General features: G+C 37.1%; 1 protein-coding gene across 1 annotated transcript in view; it reads left to right on the plus strand.

Moving 5' to 3' along the window:
- The window catches only part of TRPM4 (transient receptor potential cation channel subfamily M member 4), a 167050-nt gene that overhangs the window by 33775 nt on the left and 113476 nt on the right, over nt 1–19799 (plus strand). The window contains exon 2 of the mRNA XM_053690797.1: nt 17296–17363. Coding sequence (XP_053546772.1) covers nt 17296–17363 — 68 coding nt within the window. The remainder of the gene's footprint in view (nt 1–17295; nt 17364–19799) is intronic.

Genomic DNA, 19799 nt, shown 5'->3' on the forward strand with positions numbered 1-19799 from the left:
GTAACACCCCGAGGACTGAATGCCAATATAGATTTTGGCTGCTGTTACAAATAATCATGGACACTATGGGAGTCATCCTGTTGTAATATGTTTCTACCTACTCCTCTGGAGTATGATGCCAATACAATGATAATACCTTGAGCACTTTTGGCTTTTAGTTGTTAGCTACATCCCACATGCCCTGATACCATAATGGGTATAGAGGGCTGTGATAGATGTTGAATCATTGGTTTCTGTAGCTTAACTAGCCATTTTCTATAAATTGTGGTTAGTTACCCTATTACTAGCATTATAGATACCTGTTTTTATGCTATAGGTTGCTGCACTAATGTTTGAGTAGGGCCTTTATCTATGGCCCTTGTTTTGTTCACCACTATGTCACTGTACATTTGCGCCCATCAGGTGTTTAGCTGCTGCTGCGACGTCTCGCACGCATCACCATGGCAACCGGAGGTATGTGTTTACCCGGTGTTTGCAATGGATACCTGTGACACAGACATTCCCACACAGCGCGCTATGCCGTGATGACGTCATGACGCGCGTGTTGGGAATTAGCTGTTTTCGGATGTCCAGGTGAGTTTGATATGCGCGGGAGGGAGCGGCACCACTTTGCAAGCTGATTGGCTACCACTGTGTGTAGGGTTGGTATTTAGGGGTGGTGTTTGTAGGTTCACATTATCCGGTCTGTATACCATTGAGAAAGGCTCACGATAGAGCCGAAACGTCTGGTTTCTCTTTTGTTGAATAAATCGGAGTTTTGAAAAATTTCCTGTGTGCCGGCTGTTCTTGGATCGCATTCAACAACGGAGGCCGTCCGTTGGATCCAGTTCTACTCTACTATATATATATATATATATATATATATATATATATATATATATATATATATATATATATATATATATATATATCCAAATCACTAGATCTTGCCCTCAAAAGGAAAACTGCCTGGGTGCAACTTTAAAGTTAAATAGTAGCCCAAAAAATGCACTCTCAGGTCTTTCACAACAAAGTTACTTTATGTGCATACATTATAACAAGTGTCCAAGAATCTGGTGTGTAGATTGTAATTTGTGATGTGCTAGGATTGGAATCCGATGAGGAAGAGGAGGAGCGCATGCGCGGTGAGTATTTGCGGTCAGACAGCTGACGCAACGTCACTTCCGTTTGCTGATCTGATATGTTTGTTATTCTGACAGAACAACAGAGGCCATGTTTGGCATTCGTAGTACAATGATTCACACAAATCCATATCCCTAGTTAGTTATAACTGTCCCTCAGTGGCCTCAGCAAATAAGTAAATCTAGTTTACAACATGGTGGCCTCCATTGCTGTAAAGGAAATGTTTCTCTTAGTTTTTAATATTTATACAACAAATTTAAGTTTAAAAAATATAGCTGCTTTTTATTTATTATTATTCACATATTTGCATTGAATTTATCATTCTATCTAGCATTTATGTAGTGATATCCCTTTAAATCCCTCTTTTGCCCTCATTTACCTCTTTCTTTGCCCCATATAGAACAAAGAGCATACAAGAAAGGAATTATTTTGCACACATATGGCTGTTGACACATTTGAGAGCCTAGAGTCTATCAATTTATCACAGTCTTGTTTTATTTTTAAATTGTTCATATCTGCCCAGTTCAGTCATTTATCTGGTCCAAATTTAGCAGTTACCAATATCTGTGTGATCTGTCTCACATTTTTTTTTAAACAAGATCTGCAGCATAGATTAAAACACAGAAAAAAACACAATAAACAAGAGAAGACGAGACAGTATATATTTATCTTTCAAAAATCTTCAGTCATGGGCCTCTAGTTATTAAGCTCCATAATTTTCTTGCATTCGCCGGCCCAATACGCTCGAATAAGCTCGCCTCACATCGCCGCCACGGACCTGAATACGTTCGCAAAAGTTATCAAAAAAGCTGTCAAAAAGCTGTGCACCAAGTACGGGGCGATGAGCAGTGGACTGTGATAGTTATCACTCATCCGATCTCGCTGCTCTTCGGCTTTTCTACAGCTTTATTGATAAGCTGTCACTAAGCACTCACACTATACTATACTGTTCTACCCCCTATACCGCCACCCCCGGAGCCCCCCGCAACTAAATAAAGTTATCAACCCCTAAACCGCCGCTCCTAGACCCCGCCGCAACTATCATAAATGTATTAACCCCTAAACCACCGCTCCCGGACCCCGCCGCAACTATAATAAATGTATTAACCCTTAAACCGCGACTCCCGGACCCCTCCGCCACCTATATAATACCTATTAACCCCTATCCTGCCCCCCCTATACCGCCGCCACCTATAATACATTTATTAACCCCTATCCTGCCGATCCCGTACCCCGCCGCAACTAAATAAATTGTTTAACCCCTAAACCTCCGCTCCCGGACCCCGTCGCCACCTATATTAAAGTTATTAACCCCTATCCTGCCCCCTCTATACCGCCGCCACCTATAATACATTTATTAACCCCTATCCTACCCCCCCTATACCGCCGCCAACTATATTAAACTAATTAACCCCTAAACCTAAGTCTAACACTAACCCTAACACCCCCCTAACTTAAATATTATTTTAATAAATCTAAATAAAAATTACTCTTATTAACTAAATTAATCCTATTTAAAACTAAATACTTACCTATAAAATAAACCCTAATATAGCTACAATATAACTAATAATTATATTGTAGCTATTTTAGGATTTATTTTTATTTTATAGGCAAATTTAAATTTATTTTAACTAGGTACAATAGCTATTAAATAGTTATTAACTATTTAATAGCTACCTAGATAAAATAAAGACAAATTTACCTGAAAAATAAAAACTAACTTAAGTTACAATTACACCTAACACTACACTATCATTAAATAAATTATTCCTATTTAAAACTAAATACTTACCTGTAAAATAAACCCTAAGATAGCTACAATGTAATTAATAATTACATTGTAGCTATTTTAGGATTTATATTTATTTTACAGGTAACTTTGTATTTATTTTAACTAGGTACAATAGTTATTAAATAGTTATTAACTATTTAATAACTTCCTAGCTAAAAGAAATACAAAATTACCTGTAAAATAAATCCTAACCTAAGTTACAATTAAACCTAACACTACACTATCATTAAATTAATTAAATAAATTAGCTGCCAATACCTACAATTAAATACAATTAAATAAACTAAACTAAATTGAATCAGCCAATCAGATTTTTCCTACCTTAATTCCGATTGGCTGATAGTAGTATCCTATCAGCCAATCAGAATTCGAGGGACGCCATCTTGGATGAAGTCACTTAAAGGAATATTCATTCGTCGGGTAGTCGTCGGTTGAAGAGGATGGCTCCGCGTCGGCTCGTTTGAAGATGGCTCCGCTCCGGATGGATGAAGATTGAAGACGCCGCCTGGATGAAGACTTCTATCAGATGGAAGACATCTTCAGCGCCCCTTGGATGAAGACTTTTATCGGATGGAAGACCTCTTCTGCGCCCCTTGGATGATGACTTCGGCACGGCTGGGTGAACACGACTCAAGGTAGGGAGATCTTAAGGGGGGTAGTATTAAGTTTATTTAAGGGGGGTTTGGGTGGGTTAGAGTAGGGGTATGTGGGTGGTGGGTTTTAATGTTGGGGGGGTTGTATTTTTTTTTACAGGCAAAAGAGCTGATTACTTTGGGGCATGCCCCACAAAAAGCCCTTTTAAGGGCTGGTAAAAGAGCTGATTACTTTGTAATGTAGAATAGGTTAGGGACTTTTATTATTTTTTTATTTTTTTATTTTATTAGGGGGCTTAGATTAGGTGTAATTAGTTTAAAATTCTTGTAATATTTTTTTATTTTCTGTAATTTAGTGTTTTTTTTTTGTAATTTAGTTTAGTTTATTTAATTGTATTTAATTGTAGGTATTGTTAGCTAATTTATTTAATTAATTAAATGATATTGTAGTGTTAGGTTTAATTGTAATTTAGGTTAGGATTTATTTTACAGGTAAATTTGTTTTTATTTTATCTAGGTAGCTATTTAATAGTTAATAACTATTTAATAGCTATTGTACCTAGTTAAAATAAATTTAAATTTGCCTGTAAAATAAAAATAAATCGTAAAATAGCTACAATATAATTATTAGCTATATTGTAGCTATCTTAGGGTTTATTTTATAGGTAAGTATTTAGTTTTAAATAGGAATAATTAATTTAATAAGAGTAATATTTATTTAGATTTATTTAATTAATATTTAAGTTCGGGGGTGTTAGGGTTAGTGTTAGACTTAGGTTTAGGGGTTAATAATTTTATTATAGGTTGCGGCGGTATGGGGGGGGCAGGATAGGGGTTAATAAATTTATTATAGGTGGCAATGGTGTAGGGGGGCAGATTAGGGGTTAATAAGTTTAATATAGGTGGCGGCGGGGTCCGAGAGTGGCGGTTTAGGGGTTAAACAATTTATTTAGTTGCGGCGGGGTACGGGATCCGCAGGATAGGGGTTAATAAATTTATTATAGGTGGCGACGGTATAGGGGGGCAGGATAGGGGTTAATAGGTATTATGTAGGTGGCAGCGGGGCCCAGGAGCGGCGGTTTAGGGGTTAACATATTTATTATAGTTGCGGCGGGGTCCGGGAGCGGCGGTTTAGGGGTTAATAAGTTTATTAGAGTGGCGGTGGGCTCCGGGAGCAGCGGTTTAGGGGTTAACATGTGTAATATAGGTGGCGGAGGTGTAGGGGGGGCAGATTAGGGGTGTTTAGACTCGGGGTACATGTTAGGGTGTTAGGTGCAGACATCTCCCATAGGAATCAATGGGATATCGGGCAGCAGCGAACATGAACTTTCGCTATGGTCAGACTCCCATTGATTCCTATGGGATCCGCCACCTCCAGGGCGACGGATTGAAAACCAGGTACGCTGGGCTGGAAAAGTGCCGAGCGTACCTGCTAGTCATTTGATAACTACCAAAAGTAGTCAGATTGTGCCGAACTTGTGTTCGGAACATCTGGAGTGACGTAAGCATCAATCTGTGTCGGACTGAGTCCGGCTGATCGTAGCTTACGTCACAAAATTCTACTTTTGCCGGTGTGTAGGGCTTGATAACTTAGGCGAATCAGCCTCGCCACAAATACGCTGCGGAATTCCAGCGTATTTGAGGTTGACGGCTTGTTAACTAGAGGCCATGGTTGAAAAACTGTGCAGCTTATCACTTGGTGCTTTATACCACATAAACATGTAAAACAAGGTAGGTGACCTTATTCCAGAATGAGAATAAAGATCAGTTTTAAGCGTCAAAAAAAAAAAAACACCTCACTTAAATGGACATTTGTATATTGATATGATATATCAACAATTGAAGGAACATAAAATTGTAAAAACTCTTTGTGCACTGTTGCTTGCATATAATCATTTGTTTAACTCCTGCATTGACAAGAGGCATACGTGCATAACCACCAATTACCAGCTTGCTCCTAGTAGTGAATTGCTGCTTCTGAGGATATCTAAGTATATTCTTCAGCAAAGGATATAAATAGAACAAAGTAAATTTGACAACTAACGTAAACTGGAAAGTCTTAAAATTGAATGCTCTGGGGCCGAATTATCAAGCTCCAAACAAAGCATGATGCCCCGTGTTGCTGGCGAGCCTGAAGGCTCGCAAGAAACACAAGTTATGAAGCAGCGGTCTAAAGACCGCTGCTCCATAACCTGTCCGCCTGCTCTGAGGTGGCGGACAGACATCGCCGGAAATCAACCCGATCCAATACGATCGGGTTGATTGACACCCCTGATAGCGGCCGATTGGCCGTGAATCTGCAGGGGGCAGCATTGCACCAGAAGTTCACAAGAACTGCTGGTGCAATGATAAATGCCAACAGCGTATGCTGTCGGCATTTATCGATGTGCGGCGGACATGATACGCAATATCGGACAACAATAATAACAATAATAAATCAGTCCCCCATAGAAGTTTAATTTAGATTGTCTGTCCCTTTAAGCACTGCATTGTAAAATTTCTGCAGAAACATTGAATTGAAAAGTATGATTTTGTTAAAGGAACAATGAAATTGAATTAAACTTTCAGATTCAGTGGGAATTTAAAAAAAAAAAAAAACAACTTTTAAATGACTTTTTCCATGAGAGCAAATTAATGCTCAGGAGTGTGAACGTATCTTGAGTACTATATCACAGCAGTGTTTGCAGAAAGATAACAAAAGAGACAAACATTACATGTGTGGCTTATCTATAGCAAATTCAAAATTAAACGTAAATGGGTTGGATAGAGCATGACATTTTAAATAACTTTCCAATTAACTTGTATTATGAAATTTGCTTTGTTCTTTTTGTATAATTTGTTAACAAGTAATCCTATGTTAGCTCAGGAGTGTGCACATGATTTTAGCCATCTGGCAGTAGTGTTTGCAACAATGTTTTTAGCAATGTTATACATAGTTGCAACCACTGCTGACATAAAATGCTTAAAGGGACAGTCAAGTCCAAAAAAAACTTTAATGTTTCAAATAGGGCATGTAATGTTAAACAACTTTCCAATTTACTTTTATCACCAATATTGCTTTGTTCTCTTGGTATTCTTAGTTGAAAGCTAAACCTAGGAAGGCTCATATGCTAATTTCTGTATCATGAAAGTTTAGTTTTTACTTTAATGTCTCTTTAAGGGGACTAACAGGCCCATTTATCAAGCTCCGTACGGAGCTTGAAGGGCCGTGTTTCTGGCGAGTCTGAAACACAACTTATGAAGCAGCGGTCTAAAGACCGCTGCTCCATAACCCTGTCCGCCTGCTCTGAGCAGGCGGACAGGAATCGCCGGAAATCAACCCGATCTAATAAGATCGGGTTGATTGACACCTCCCTGCTGGTGGCCGATTGGCCGCAAGTCAGCAGGGGGCGGCGTTGCACCAGCAGCTCTTGTGAGCTGCTGGTGCAATGTTAAATGCGGAGAGCGTATTGCTCTCCGCATTCAGCGAGGTCTTGCGGACCTGATCCGCAGTGTCGGATCAGGTCCGCAAGACCTTTGATAAATTGGGGCCATAGAATCCAAAATAAAAGTTTAATGATTCAGAGTGTCCAATTTTACAAAACTTTCCTAGTTCCTTTCCACAGAGCTAGGCTTCCGAGGCTTGCACATGCCTTGAGTTCTATATGGCAGCAGTGTTTGCAACAATGTTTGTAACCATCTTGTAGATACGGTGCTCAAGACATGCACTCTCCTAAACCAATTTATATATGCTCTAGTGGGAGTGTCAGCAAATTATATTTGAGAACTCAGTACATGTTATAACAGAAGTAAACTGGATTACTTTTTAAATTTGTATGCTCTATCTGAATCGTGCAATTTTCATTTTGAGTTTCAAAAAGCTACAAGGCATTAGCCTCTGTCAGCCAAGTGGTTTATTTTGTGATCCACAAAGAGACATTTTCAAACTGGGACCATGAATTGTGCACGTGTTTTGTGCCAAAAAATGACCACATAAGGTAGGAATGCAGAAAATATTCTCATGTAGTATAACACAAAAACATAAATTGGAGACAAATGAAGATGAATTCCAGGAAATACAGATGTTTCAGTAGCTAGTGTATAATTTCAACATATGTATGTGCAGAGCTGACAAGACACACTATACTTGAGGTCTGTTCTCCAGTTCACCTATAGATTAGTAAAATTACAATATAAAATAAAAAGTAGAATTGTACAAAGTTCTCTTTGTGTTTTTACCCAGACTCAGACATCTGCAACTAGTTTGTAATATGTCATATCTCATACTTCACACGTTTATTTACATCACAATCACCAGATTACAAAAACTATAAATAGCTTTTATATTTAGAATGAGAATATTTAGTAAAATCACATCTCAAGTACAATCTATTTCAACTTTCATAGAAGCTTTGCAACTTTTGATGTGATTTTGATCATTCGGCCCCAATAGCTTAATTTGAAATTGAAATGAACAGTAGAATATTTTCTAGCAGATGTCAAAGTTAATCTAATTTTCCTCCTGTATTATGTGACAGCCATCAGCCAATCACAAAATACATATATGTATGTACTGTGCACTTTTGCACATGCTCAGTAAATAACAATCTACCACCAATTGTCAAATAAAAAATAAAAGATTGAGGATCTTAAAATATGTTTCTGTTCAAGCTGGCAGATCTGGTATGTGAGCTAATGTGTTGGGGTGACAGCGGGAATATCTGTGCCTGTGTTGTGTGGTTACTGTATGGAAATACTCGCCTGTGGTTTTGGTGTAAGAATTTAAGCTTGTGAGTATTGTTGTTGTTTTTTTCTAGCCTGTAGCAGATAAGAGCTAAAGTGTCTTTGATCATAATAATGTGTCTCTAATTGTATTCTTCTGTAAGTCAATGCTAAGGTGAGCGCATGCCTCTGATGAGATCATTTACTGTAGACACAAATACCTCCTTTTCATCTTTATTCCTTTCTTGCCTTGAAGCCAGATTACTGAAAGTATTGAAATTCATGTCTTGCATAGACAAATGATTCAGTGCTTGCTTGCTAAAAGATTTGAAAGGTTTAGTTCTGTCACTGCACAAACAGTAAATTTTATATATATATATATATATATATATATATATATATATATATATATATATATATATATATATATATATATATATATATTTGGAATCAAGGAGGGGCACCAGCGCTAAAAAAACTGTAACACTTCGTATTTTCTAGTTTGAGTTCTGTATAGATCACTGTTAAGTGTGTGCGTGCTGCCTATGATGCAGTGTACCCTTGTCACTGTAATTAATGTATGAAAAAAAGAGAGAAAATCAAAAGGGGCGCACAGCTGATTACTGTTAGTGTATATGTTTAGGTAATATCAATATATTGCAGGTTGGTGTGTCATAAGAATAAAGTACACATGTCCATCAAATGAGTTTGTAGACAAAATTATTTCTTATAATTCGACAGTTCTTTGTCTAAGGTAAGTAAGATGTGCTTACCAGAAAGTACCTCAATCCTATGAGGTAAGGTGTCAGCTTTTTTGAGGTTTAAAGGTGGTTCTTGGACTCTTGTCGAGAGGTAAGATTATCTTTTAAATGGGAAATCCTGCACTTCCCGTAGTATGCCTTTAATGGAAATCCTGGACTCTCTTGCAAAGATATTTCAGCTAGGTGTCGTTTGTTGAATAGTAATGGAGACTCCTGGACTCTTTTCTTTTCTCTATGGTGGTGAGGATCTTTATCTGACTTGTATCAGATCATTCCATGGATCATAGAGGAAAAACAAGAGACAGATACATAGCGTAATACAGTTACAATAAAATGGTTTTTATTTTGCAAGATCAGTTATGCTTACATTTAACAACCTCAATCAATTATGAGGTAAGATAAAGGCACGTAAAATATCTTTATTTTTCTTATTCCCTTGTTGTTGATGACACTGTAATGTCTGAGTAAAAAAACGTTTTTAGAAAAAACGTGTGTGTCACCCCAATTTAGGTGTTTTATGCTGCCAGTTGTGTGACTCAGTATATTTATGGCCACAATAAGTCTGGTATGAAATAATATGCAAGGTGGTAAGACTTATGGCTGATTATTACTATTTGAATATAGCCTGGATATAAATAGCCAAATCAGTGTAAGCGTTTTATACTTTACCACCTTCCTATAGCACTGTTAAAAGCTTTTCTTTGGATCAATAATGCCGTATTGGAACTTGGAAGTCCGCCTGCTTTCTAGAGTTTCTGTATGTATATATATATAGTTCTCTTCCAATAGATTCAGCACTCCAAATAGCCCAACAGTATATCAGCTGCCGGGGTGCACTCAAAACAAGTTATGCACAAAGTTAATCAAATCAGGCACTCTCCGGTCATTAAACCCAGGGCCGGATTTACCATTAGGCAGAGTAGTCATGTGCCTACAGGCGCCTTCCATAGAGGGGTTCCTGTCTCTCTGCTCCATATGCCTTTTCTGCAAACCTCTGCAGCTCTGCCCCCACTCACCATAGTAGATAATAACTTTGCCCTAAACAAAGATGGCCACCACGCTGGCCGTTCCAGACCGTTTCTCCAGTAAATGCGGACAGAGCGGCCTGATAGTAAGTGTGTGGGGGGTTGGTTCATTTATGGGGAGTGACAGTGAGTGACTATTTATGCACTATTACAGAGCGCTCAGCTGCAGCAGAAGGCTGTCAAAATTAAAATGACAGCTTGTACAGTAAGATGACAGTCTTTCATATAAAATACCATAGGTATGAATATTATTGCTAAAATGCAAAATGCCAGGGCTGTTGCACAGGATAAACACACTTTAAACAAACAACTGACCCTTGGTTAATTGTGCACATTTGCAGGCTTGGTCAGTTTCTAAATGAAGCCCCAGTCTAGACAACCTGCACTTTTCTTGTATAAATTATATATAAAAAATACTGTTCTGACTGGAATCTCATCATACTGGTGAAATACTGTCTGGAGTGTTTTGTTATAGATCATGGACTGCCTTTTATGTGGCAAAATTAGCAGCTGTTGTAAAAAAATCATAATTCTATAAAGTTTTAGGCTGTATCTATAGGTGAACCGGGAGCATGTGGGGGTTTTATAACCGGAGAGTGCCTGGTTGGATTTACTTTGTATGTATGTATATATATAATAAAATAGGCACTTTCATTCAAAACAAAAATAAATCTAGCTTCTATCAATGAAAGGGAGATATCCCCCCCCCCCCCCGAGGTTGCTATGCACTAGCGCCAAATGTTTGTCAGAACTAGGGAGGCCTTATTTATGCTTTCTAAGGATGTGGTTTATTATATAAGAATAGGAATCTGCTCATTCCCATAGAGGATTAATTGCGTATCTTGTTGCTCAGCGGCTTAGTTGGCAAAGAGAGTTAACAAGTAGAACAGGTTGCTTAGGAAAGACAAGGGCACTGATAAAATAGATACTGAGGTAATAAAACAGGTGAGTCAAGTGGTTCTTAAAGGGACATTATACACTAGATTTTTCTTTGCATAAATGTTTTGTAGATGATCCATTTATATAGCCTATACAGGTTTTTCTTTTTTTAAATAAATGTATTGCTTTGCTTATTGTTAAATAACATTGCCCTGATTTTCAGACTCCTAACCAAGCCCCAAAGTTTTAAAGTATACTGACGTATACCTACTCCAGCTTGCTCCTGTTTGTGTAAAGGGTCTTTTCATATACAGAGGAATGGGGAGTGTCTGTTTTATTTGCTATACACCCACTTTTAGTATGTATGTATTGGGTACTTGTAAAGTGCGGCTAATCACCCATAAGGGTCTCAAGGCGCTGCTCATTTTATCGACCTCAGAAGGATGAAAGGCTGGGTGGACCTCACTGGGGATCGAACCTGCAACCCTTGGGTTGCTACAGAGCTCAGCCACAGTGCCTTAGCACACTGAGCGGTTTTCCAGCTAACCTTTTGAACAGAGCTAAACTTGGAGCTTCTAAGTACGTTTTTTAACGGTTTTATACTGGATTTTTAGATCAGTATCTGTACATATTATTCTTTATAGTTGTGTCTATTACATGCAGTTATATGAAAATTGGTGTATACTGTCCCTTTAAGGAATTGGCTACTAAAGGGAATAATAAAAACTGAGTGTAAATTGTTTTGTAATCAGCACTAGACTATAAAGGGGCAGATGGCTCTGTCTGCTAGTTAGGTTCTGTAATGTATCCCACCTACAGGTGATCTGTAGAACAGGGGTCTTTGACTCTTTGTAAATATTCCTAGTTCTGTAATGTATCCCACCTACAGGTGATCTGTAGAACAGGGGTCTTTGACTCTTTGTAAATATTCCTAGTTCTGTAATGTATCCCACCTACAGGTGATCTGTAGAACAGGGGTCTTTGACTCTTTGTAAATATTCCTAGTTCTGTAATGTATCCCACCTACAGGTGATCTGTAGAACAGGGGTCTTTGACTCTTTGTAAATATTCCTAGTTCTGTAATGTATCCCACCTACAGGTGATCTGTAGAACAGGGGTCTTTGACTCTTTGTAAATATTCCTACTAAGGGACATAGGGGAACAGTTCAGAGAGTAGTGTAAAGCTGAAGACAAAACAATGTCAAATATAGATGGAATGCAACTCTGAAGTGTGTTTGGGGGATTACTTGACATTTTGAAAGCTTGGGGCAAGGCTTACAGAGTAAGGAAAGGAATTCAATTGTCTGTGAGCATGAATACTCTATATAGAGTCGTGTCTGGGCTAAAGCAACTGTTGTCTCTTGTTTTCATATGGAAGTTAGTCCTGTCTCTTTCCAAAGCATCTTACAGTTACATCTTTACAATTTTTTTTACACAGAAATATGCAAGTATGGTGGTAGGGGTGGGATGGATCAAAGCTGTCAGCAAAGCTAATTCACACAAGTAAACAGACTGAAGCATTATTTCTCTAAAACTATTAGTTTAACCTGATTATATATAGTGATTGTTTGCATATGTTTGCACATCTATTAACACCATCGCAAAGCAAATAAACAATAAGAAGAAGATTGTCCTTTATTTTCTAAAAATAAGAATATAAATGCTACACATATACTATGCAACTAGTAAAATCAATGTTTTTTTGGGTGCAACTCTTGTTTAATTTTTCTCAATGTTCCAGCTTTTCCTCATGATTGTTTATTCATTAGCTTAAAGGGACTGTATACTGCAATATTTTCTTCCTTTGAATGTGTTTCCAATGATTAATTTTACCTAATGGACAGCCAGATTACGAGTTTTGAGCGATATAGGAAAATTAATGACTTTTTTCACTCCCTATATACATCTTCAAGACATCTGGCGCGGAGCATCCTCTTCATACGGTCCCAGCCGTACACTGAAGGTTCCCTTTAAGGGACGTCATCCAAGATGGCGTCCCTTGATTTCCGATTGACTGATAAAATTCTATCAGCCAATCAGAATTAAAGGGTAAAAAATCCTATTGGCTGATGCAATCAACCTATAGGATTGACCTTCAATCCTATTGGCTGACCCAATCAGCCAATGGCATTGAACTCGCATTCTATTGGTTCTTCCAATCAGGGGTGTTAGGGTTAGGGTTAGACTTAGGGTTAGGGGTTAATATATTTATTTAGTGTTAGTGATGTGGGAGGCCAGAGGTTTAGTGGTTAATAATTTTAGTATAGTGGCGGTGGCAACATTGGGGGCGGCAGATTAGGGGTTAATACGTGTAGGTAGGTGGCGGCGATATTGGGGCGGCAGAATAGGGCTTAATAAATTTATGTAGGTGGTGGCAACATTGGGGGGCAGCAGATTAGGGGTTAATAATATTTAACTAGTGTTTGTGATGCTGGAGTGCGGCGGTTTAGGGGTTAATATGTTTATTATAGTGGCGGCCATGTCCGGAGCGGCAGATTAGGGGTTAATAATTTTATTTTAGTGTTTGTGATGCGGGAGGGCCTCGGTTTAGGGGTTAATAGGTAGTTTATGGGTGTTAGTGTACTTTGTAACACTTTAGTTATGAGTTTTATGCTACAGCTTTGTAACGAAAAACCCATAACTACTGACTTTAGATGGCGGTACGGATCTTGTCGGTATAGGCTGGACCACTCAATTTTTGGCCAGACAGGTAAAACTCGTAATAACGGCGCTATGGAAGTCCCATTGAAAAAGGACTTTTTGAAAGGTGCGGTAGTTACGTTGCGTTACGGCCAACAAGGTGTGCGGTACAGCTGTACCTACAAGACTCGTAATAGCAGCAGTAGTGAAAAAGCAGCGTTATGAGCCATAACACAAAACTCGTAATCTGGCCGATTGTGAACTATTACATTATTACACTTTCAGCATAGAAGAATTTATGTCCCTGCTTTTTTTTTGTAGTCAATCATTGGAGCAGCTCTAAATAAGTGAGACTTATGGCAATCCTGTGATAATAAGTATGGAAAAAAGCATAATCCATCTACATAGCAATATTTTTTAATGTCTTGGGAAGGGGATGTAATGTTTATGCCAGGGTTGTCCAGGCCAAGGCCCAGGGGCCACAATGCTGCATTTCAATGTATTTGAACTGACCCTTATTCATCAATATATTCCTGTTTTACAAATGTTAGTGGTTTTCTCTGAATGTGCAATATTCTGTTTCTGTATGTATATTTAAATTTTGGCATGTATTTTGTTAAAGTAATGTTATAATATTTAATAAATAGTACTATTAAAAATAGTTCATAAATAAATCCCATAGGGTTGGCTCACTAACCAGGGGCGGAACTACCATTGGTACAGTGGGTGCAGTCACACCAGGGCCCACGAGCTGGAGAGGGCCTATAACAGCCAGTCTATACATAGGTGTGGAGGTTTACAATCCTAATGCAGGGGATACTTTTATAATTGCAGTTTATACGTTCAACTATCTATCTGTCATCTCACTATCTATCCTCAAATTCATTATACAGAGCAGAATGTACTGTATATTAATACTTTTGCTTTCTACTGCGTTATCTTTTGGGGGTCCCCAAACAAATCTTGCACCAAGGCCCTCTGTTAAGTAGGTCTGCTACTGACACTAGCAATGTAGCCAGTGCACAGCTTTCAAATGATGTGTGTGTCTTTCGTGTGCCTTGTGTGTGTGTGTATATACTGTATATGTGTGTGTGTATATACTGTATATGTATATATATATATATATATATATATATATATATATATATATATATATATATATATATATATATATATATATATATATATATATGCAATAATGGTTCATCTGTCAAGCTATTTTATGGAATAGTAATATTCATTCTTGGACTTTATTCTAAAAATGCACAGCAATGGAAGATGTAGTTTGTGAGAAAATTACCTCAGTAAGGTGGGGCTTTGGAAAATGTAAGGTTGACTGATTATATTGACATTGTAAAGAAAGCCATGACAAAGGATAGGTGGGGTACCCTTGTCATGGCTGCTGTGGCAGGTTCATTTCTCTTTTTCCCTTGATTATACAGATTTTACTGGCTTGTAAACCCTTTTGTATTGTGTCTATATCATTAACACTAATGAAACTTTTGCCCTCCATTCTATAGTTCCTTGTGAGTCATCAGTACGTGGGATAACTTGCTTAAGCATCCCCCTACTAATGTTACTACCATAAATAACGTACATGAATAAACAGCAGAGAGCGGCCCATGAACCAGCACATTCATCTGCACTATACTATAGGAGCCTAGATTAGTGCCACACCTTTTCTTGGGGCCCATTTGGTCTGTATCTGTCTAAAGGCATCAGTTATACCTCAACAGTAACTTATTTTCTGTCCTGTCTTTTAAAGGGTCAGTGAGAGAGGGAATATAGTAAAACAGGTTATGCATATTGGATATTGTACACTCTTTTTCTTTTAAAGTAGTATAATGAAATCTTACATAAAAGAGTATACAATATCTGATATGCATTACTGTAGATAATACAGACAGACTCATTCAGTTATTAAATGGAGATGAGATTTAAAATTACTCTTCCATGGTTTAGCATGCAATTTAAAGGGACTTTTCAATGTACTTCTATTTTCCAATTTACTTCAATCTCTTGGTATCCTTTGTTGAAAATCATACCTAGGTAGACTCTCTAGCTGGTGATTGGTGGCTATGCACATATACCTCTTGTATGTGGCTCACTGCTAGTCCCTGATACCAGTCTTCATCTAGCTCCCATTGCTGCTCTGTAACTGACTTTAAATATGCGTTAAATGCTGTAACACATTTTATTTTTGCACTTTTTTGTCCCTAGAAGAAATTTTGCTTAAGCCGTGATATCCTCAAATCATGTGTTGCTGATGTGTCCCTGGTAAAGAACTAGAAATGTGCATAGAGAATGCATATAGTGATATATTCTTTTGGTTCTAATTACCATTCCTCTTGTAACTTTATTAGCCCTCTTGTGTGGTTTTACTCAACCTACTCTCCTGACTTTGCCATATTTGACCAAGATGTCTTTGTAGCTGTAAATAGACTATAGTAAGGTTAAATAAAATATATTTGTAATACATTAAACTCAGAACTTAAAGGGACACTGAACCCAATTTTTTTCTTTCATGATTCTAAGCAACTTTCTAATTTACTCCTATTATCAATTTTTCTTAATTCTCTTGCTATCTTTATTTTAAAAGCAGGAATGTAAATTTTAGCAGCCAGCCCATTTTAGGCTCAGCATCATGGATAGCATTTGCTTATTGGAGGCTTAAATCTACCCACCAATAAGCAAGCATAACCTAGGTTCTCAACCAAAAATGCATTACATTCCTGCTTTTTAAACAAAGATAGCAAGAGAACAAAGAAAAATTGATAATAGGAGTAAATGAAAAAATTGCATGCTCTATCTGAATCATGAAAGAAAAAAATTGGGTTTAGTGTCCCTTTAACAGTCCATAAAATGTTGGATTAAGGGTAATAAGACTGCAGTATATATTTATTCATTATTTATTTTGCCTGTTTTTGTTGTAAAACACTTCTAAATATTCTGCTTTTTCACTCCCTGAGAGTCTGGAATGTGTCCATCAGTATGATAAAATTTACACATTTACATCTTCTCCTAACTGGCTGGACCAGGAACCTGAATTCCACCATGCTTTAAAAGATAACACATTTATCTCATATCAGAACATTGTAAAACCAGTTTTCTGGGTATTCTCTGAGTTATCTTGTTTGTTTGTATGTGTATATATATATATATAAATATACACAGTATATACCTATATACTCTCTCTCTATCTCTCTTTCACTCGCAAATCACTCAGCATGATTAAGGGCTGTATTGGCCCGAAAAGTAGCTGTCTGCTTTCTATTCTTATGTCATATATATATTATTTTTTTACAGTTAATTAATTAAAAAAAGTTGCTTTTAGTATATTGACTGAGCATAAGTAAGAGTTTTGATAATATCCTGTGCATGCCATAAAAAATTCCACTTGAAACAAATCCAAGGTGTAGAATATGAAAAATGTAACACTCATTTGAAGAAACAAATGATAATGAGTTTTCTGATGAATGGATATAGCAGTGTAACATTGTCCCCATTCAAGGTGTATACTAGGGAGGTTTACGTGGGCCGAATGCTTTAGAAAACATTCCAAAAAAAGTTATTGTGAGGTTTACAAATTAATTAAATAGACTTGAATTTAAAAAGCCCATGATCGCCCAATCAATATTTATCAGAAGGTCATACAGCTCTTGTTTACTTCTGAAAATAATAGTAAAATTTGTGCATAATGGTTTCCTAGACTGCTTGATAAATGTTTGGTCTCTAGAATGTATTGTTAACATTATTTTTTACATTTTCTTTATTTGCAGAGCTGGATTCCCAAGCTATTTAAAAAGAAAACATGTACCACTTACATAGAAGACACGAAGGCTGGAAGGTGAGGGGTTAATTCAATTATTTAAGGGACATGAAAGTCAAATTTAAATTTCCATGGTTCAGAAAAAGTGTGTAATTTTAAGAGACTTCTCAGTTTATTTCTTTTGTCAAATTTACTTTCCTATCTTAGTATTCATTTTATGTTGAAAAGTATATCTAGATAGACTCAGATAGGCTCAGCAGTGCACTTCTGGGAGCTAACTGGCGACTGATTGGTGGCTCAGCACATATACTTCTTGTCATTGGCTCATCATATATGCGCAGCTAGCTCCCTGTAGTGCATTGCTGCTCTGGAACTGACTTAAACTATGTGTTTAAGTCCTTAGCAAAGGTTAAACACATAGTTATATGCAAGCAACAGTACTATAATAAAATGCTCTAACACATTATTGCATTAGTTTTGTACTTTAATGTCCTTTTAAGTGTTATTCCCTCAAATATTCCTGTAGATTTTAATATATATATATATATATATATATATTTCACCAGCCTTTTCTGTGTAACTTCTTAGGGCCTGGTCAGGTAACACCTCGCCAAAGACCAAAGTACAGTATTGATATTGAGCTGTTCCATAGGTCAATAATAATAATAAATATATTTTACAGTTATATAACGGCAAGTGTAGGCATAATTAGCAGCAACTACAATTGCTTGCAAAGAATTGTTTAACCCAACCCGCAGAACAACTGCTGATTCAGGTTTAATTTTGTATACGAAATAGCTGTTTCTACTAACTGAAACCACAACCCAATGCAGTGAGCTGAGCTTGTAGGGAAAAAAAAAGTCATATTATTTAACTCCTAAGTTGAAGGAAGTTCACTAAGAAATCTTGTGAGATTTCAGTGAAATCTCACAAGATCACAGTGAAGCAAAGTGTGACATCAGCACTGATAAAGCTGATTGGCTGTATTTTTTTCAACATGCAGCTGACAGTGGCTTAAGGATAACTACTCACAGTGCACTTACTATTGTGAGCTAAATATAATTTGAGGTAAATAATATCTTGCTTTTTACATGGAGATGTTTATGTGATATTTTCTTGTCAACGTTTTACAGTTATGCTGCATCACTTTCAAGTCATTTAGCATAGGAGTATTATTTTTTTAAAACATTAACTTTGGATGCAAAATAATTTTAGTATGTATATTCTCTGCAAATTCAAAATACTGTATATTTTTTTTATTGTATTGGATTTTATGTCCCTTTAATGGTCCTTTATAGGAATGTGAAAACCATTTTTTTTATTTCTTTCAAGAAGGAGACACATCACACAATTTTAAACAACTTTCCAGTTTAATTCTTTTAGCAAATTTGCTTCATTTTCTTTGCATACTTTATTGAAACAGCAGCAATGCACTACTGGGAGCTAATGACAAGAGGCATCGATGTGCAACAACCAATCAGCAGCTAGCCTTGTTTCCGCGCGAGTTTTCAGGCTCGCCGGAAACAGTAGTTATGAAGCCGCAGTCTATCTGCAGGGGGCGACATTGCGCAAGCAGTTCTGGTGATAAATTCAGCGATGTCTGTCGGACATGATACGCTACAGGGTATCTTGTAGGACAGACATTGGTAAATGTACCCCTCTATCTGAATCATTAAAAAAATTGGGGTTTCATGTTTCTTTAAGAGAAGTACATTTTAAGAAACAGCAGCAAAGTTAAAGAAAAATATAAAAATATAGATATATTAGATGTATTAATATAATTTGACAGAACACCGTTGTCTACTTCTCCCATAAGATTATATTAATCTACAAAACAGACTAAGAAGCCAGGAGTAAGGAAAGCAAACAGTTTGCGCTACATAACAAGTCCCCATTTGATTGACCTTTGGCATTGTCACATACCTAGGATTGCCCTGCGTCTATCCCAGAGATATTTATATTCAGTGTAATTATTAATTTTCTATTACGACATCTGGTTTGTATTGACCTAAGGACATTTCTTCTCCAGAGGAAAACGATACTAATGCCTAAGGAATTCCGTAGATTCGGATAGCTCTCTACACATTCCAGTGGAGAATAGAACCAATTGACAAAGCCTGGATATCAAACAATATAGTTTAATAAATTTACTTAAAGGGACATTGATACCATTTTTATATATGCACCAGAAATCAAACACTGCATTTCCAAAATATTAAAATATACTAAATAACAATTTTAAAAGCATCTAAAGGGATATGAAACCCCCCAAAATTAATTTTGTGATTCAGACAGAGCATACAATCTTCAAAAAGTTTCCAATTTACTTCTATTGTCAAATGTGCTTTGTTCACATGGTATTCTTTGCTGGAGAGATACCTAGGTAGGCATCTATGGGCTGGAGCACTACATTGCAGGAAAGAGTGCTGCCAGCTAGTGCTCTTGTAAATGGATAACATTCTTGCAAAATTGCTGCCATGTAATGCTCAAGACACGTGCATGCTCCTGAGATTA

Source organism: Bombina bombina, chromosome 8 (genome assembly GCF_027579735.1).
Source record: "Bombina bombina isolate aBomBom1 chromosome 8, aBomBom1.pri, whole genome shotgun sequence".
In the NCBI taxonomy this organism is placed as follows: Eukaryota; Metazoa; Chordata; class Amphibia; order Anura; family Bombinatoridae; genus Bombina; species Bombina bombina.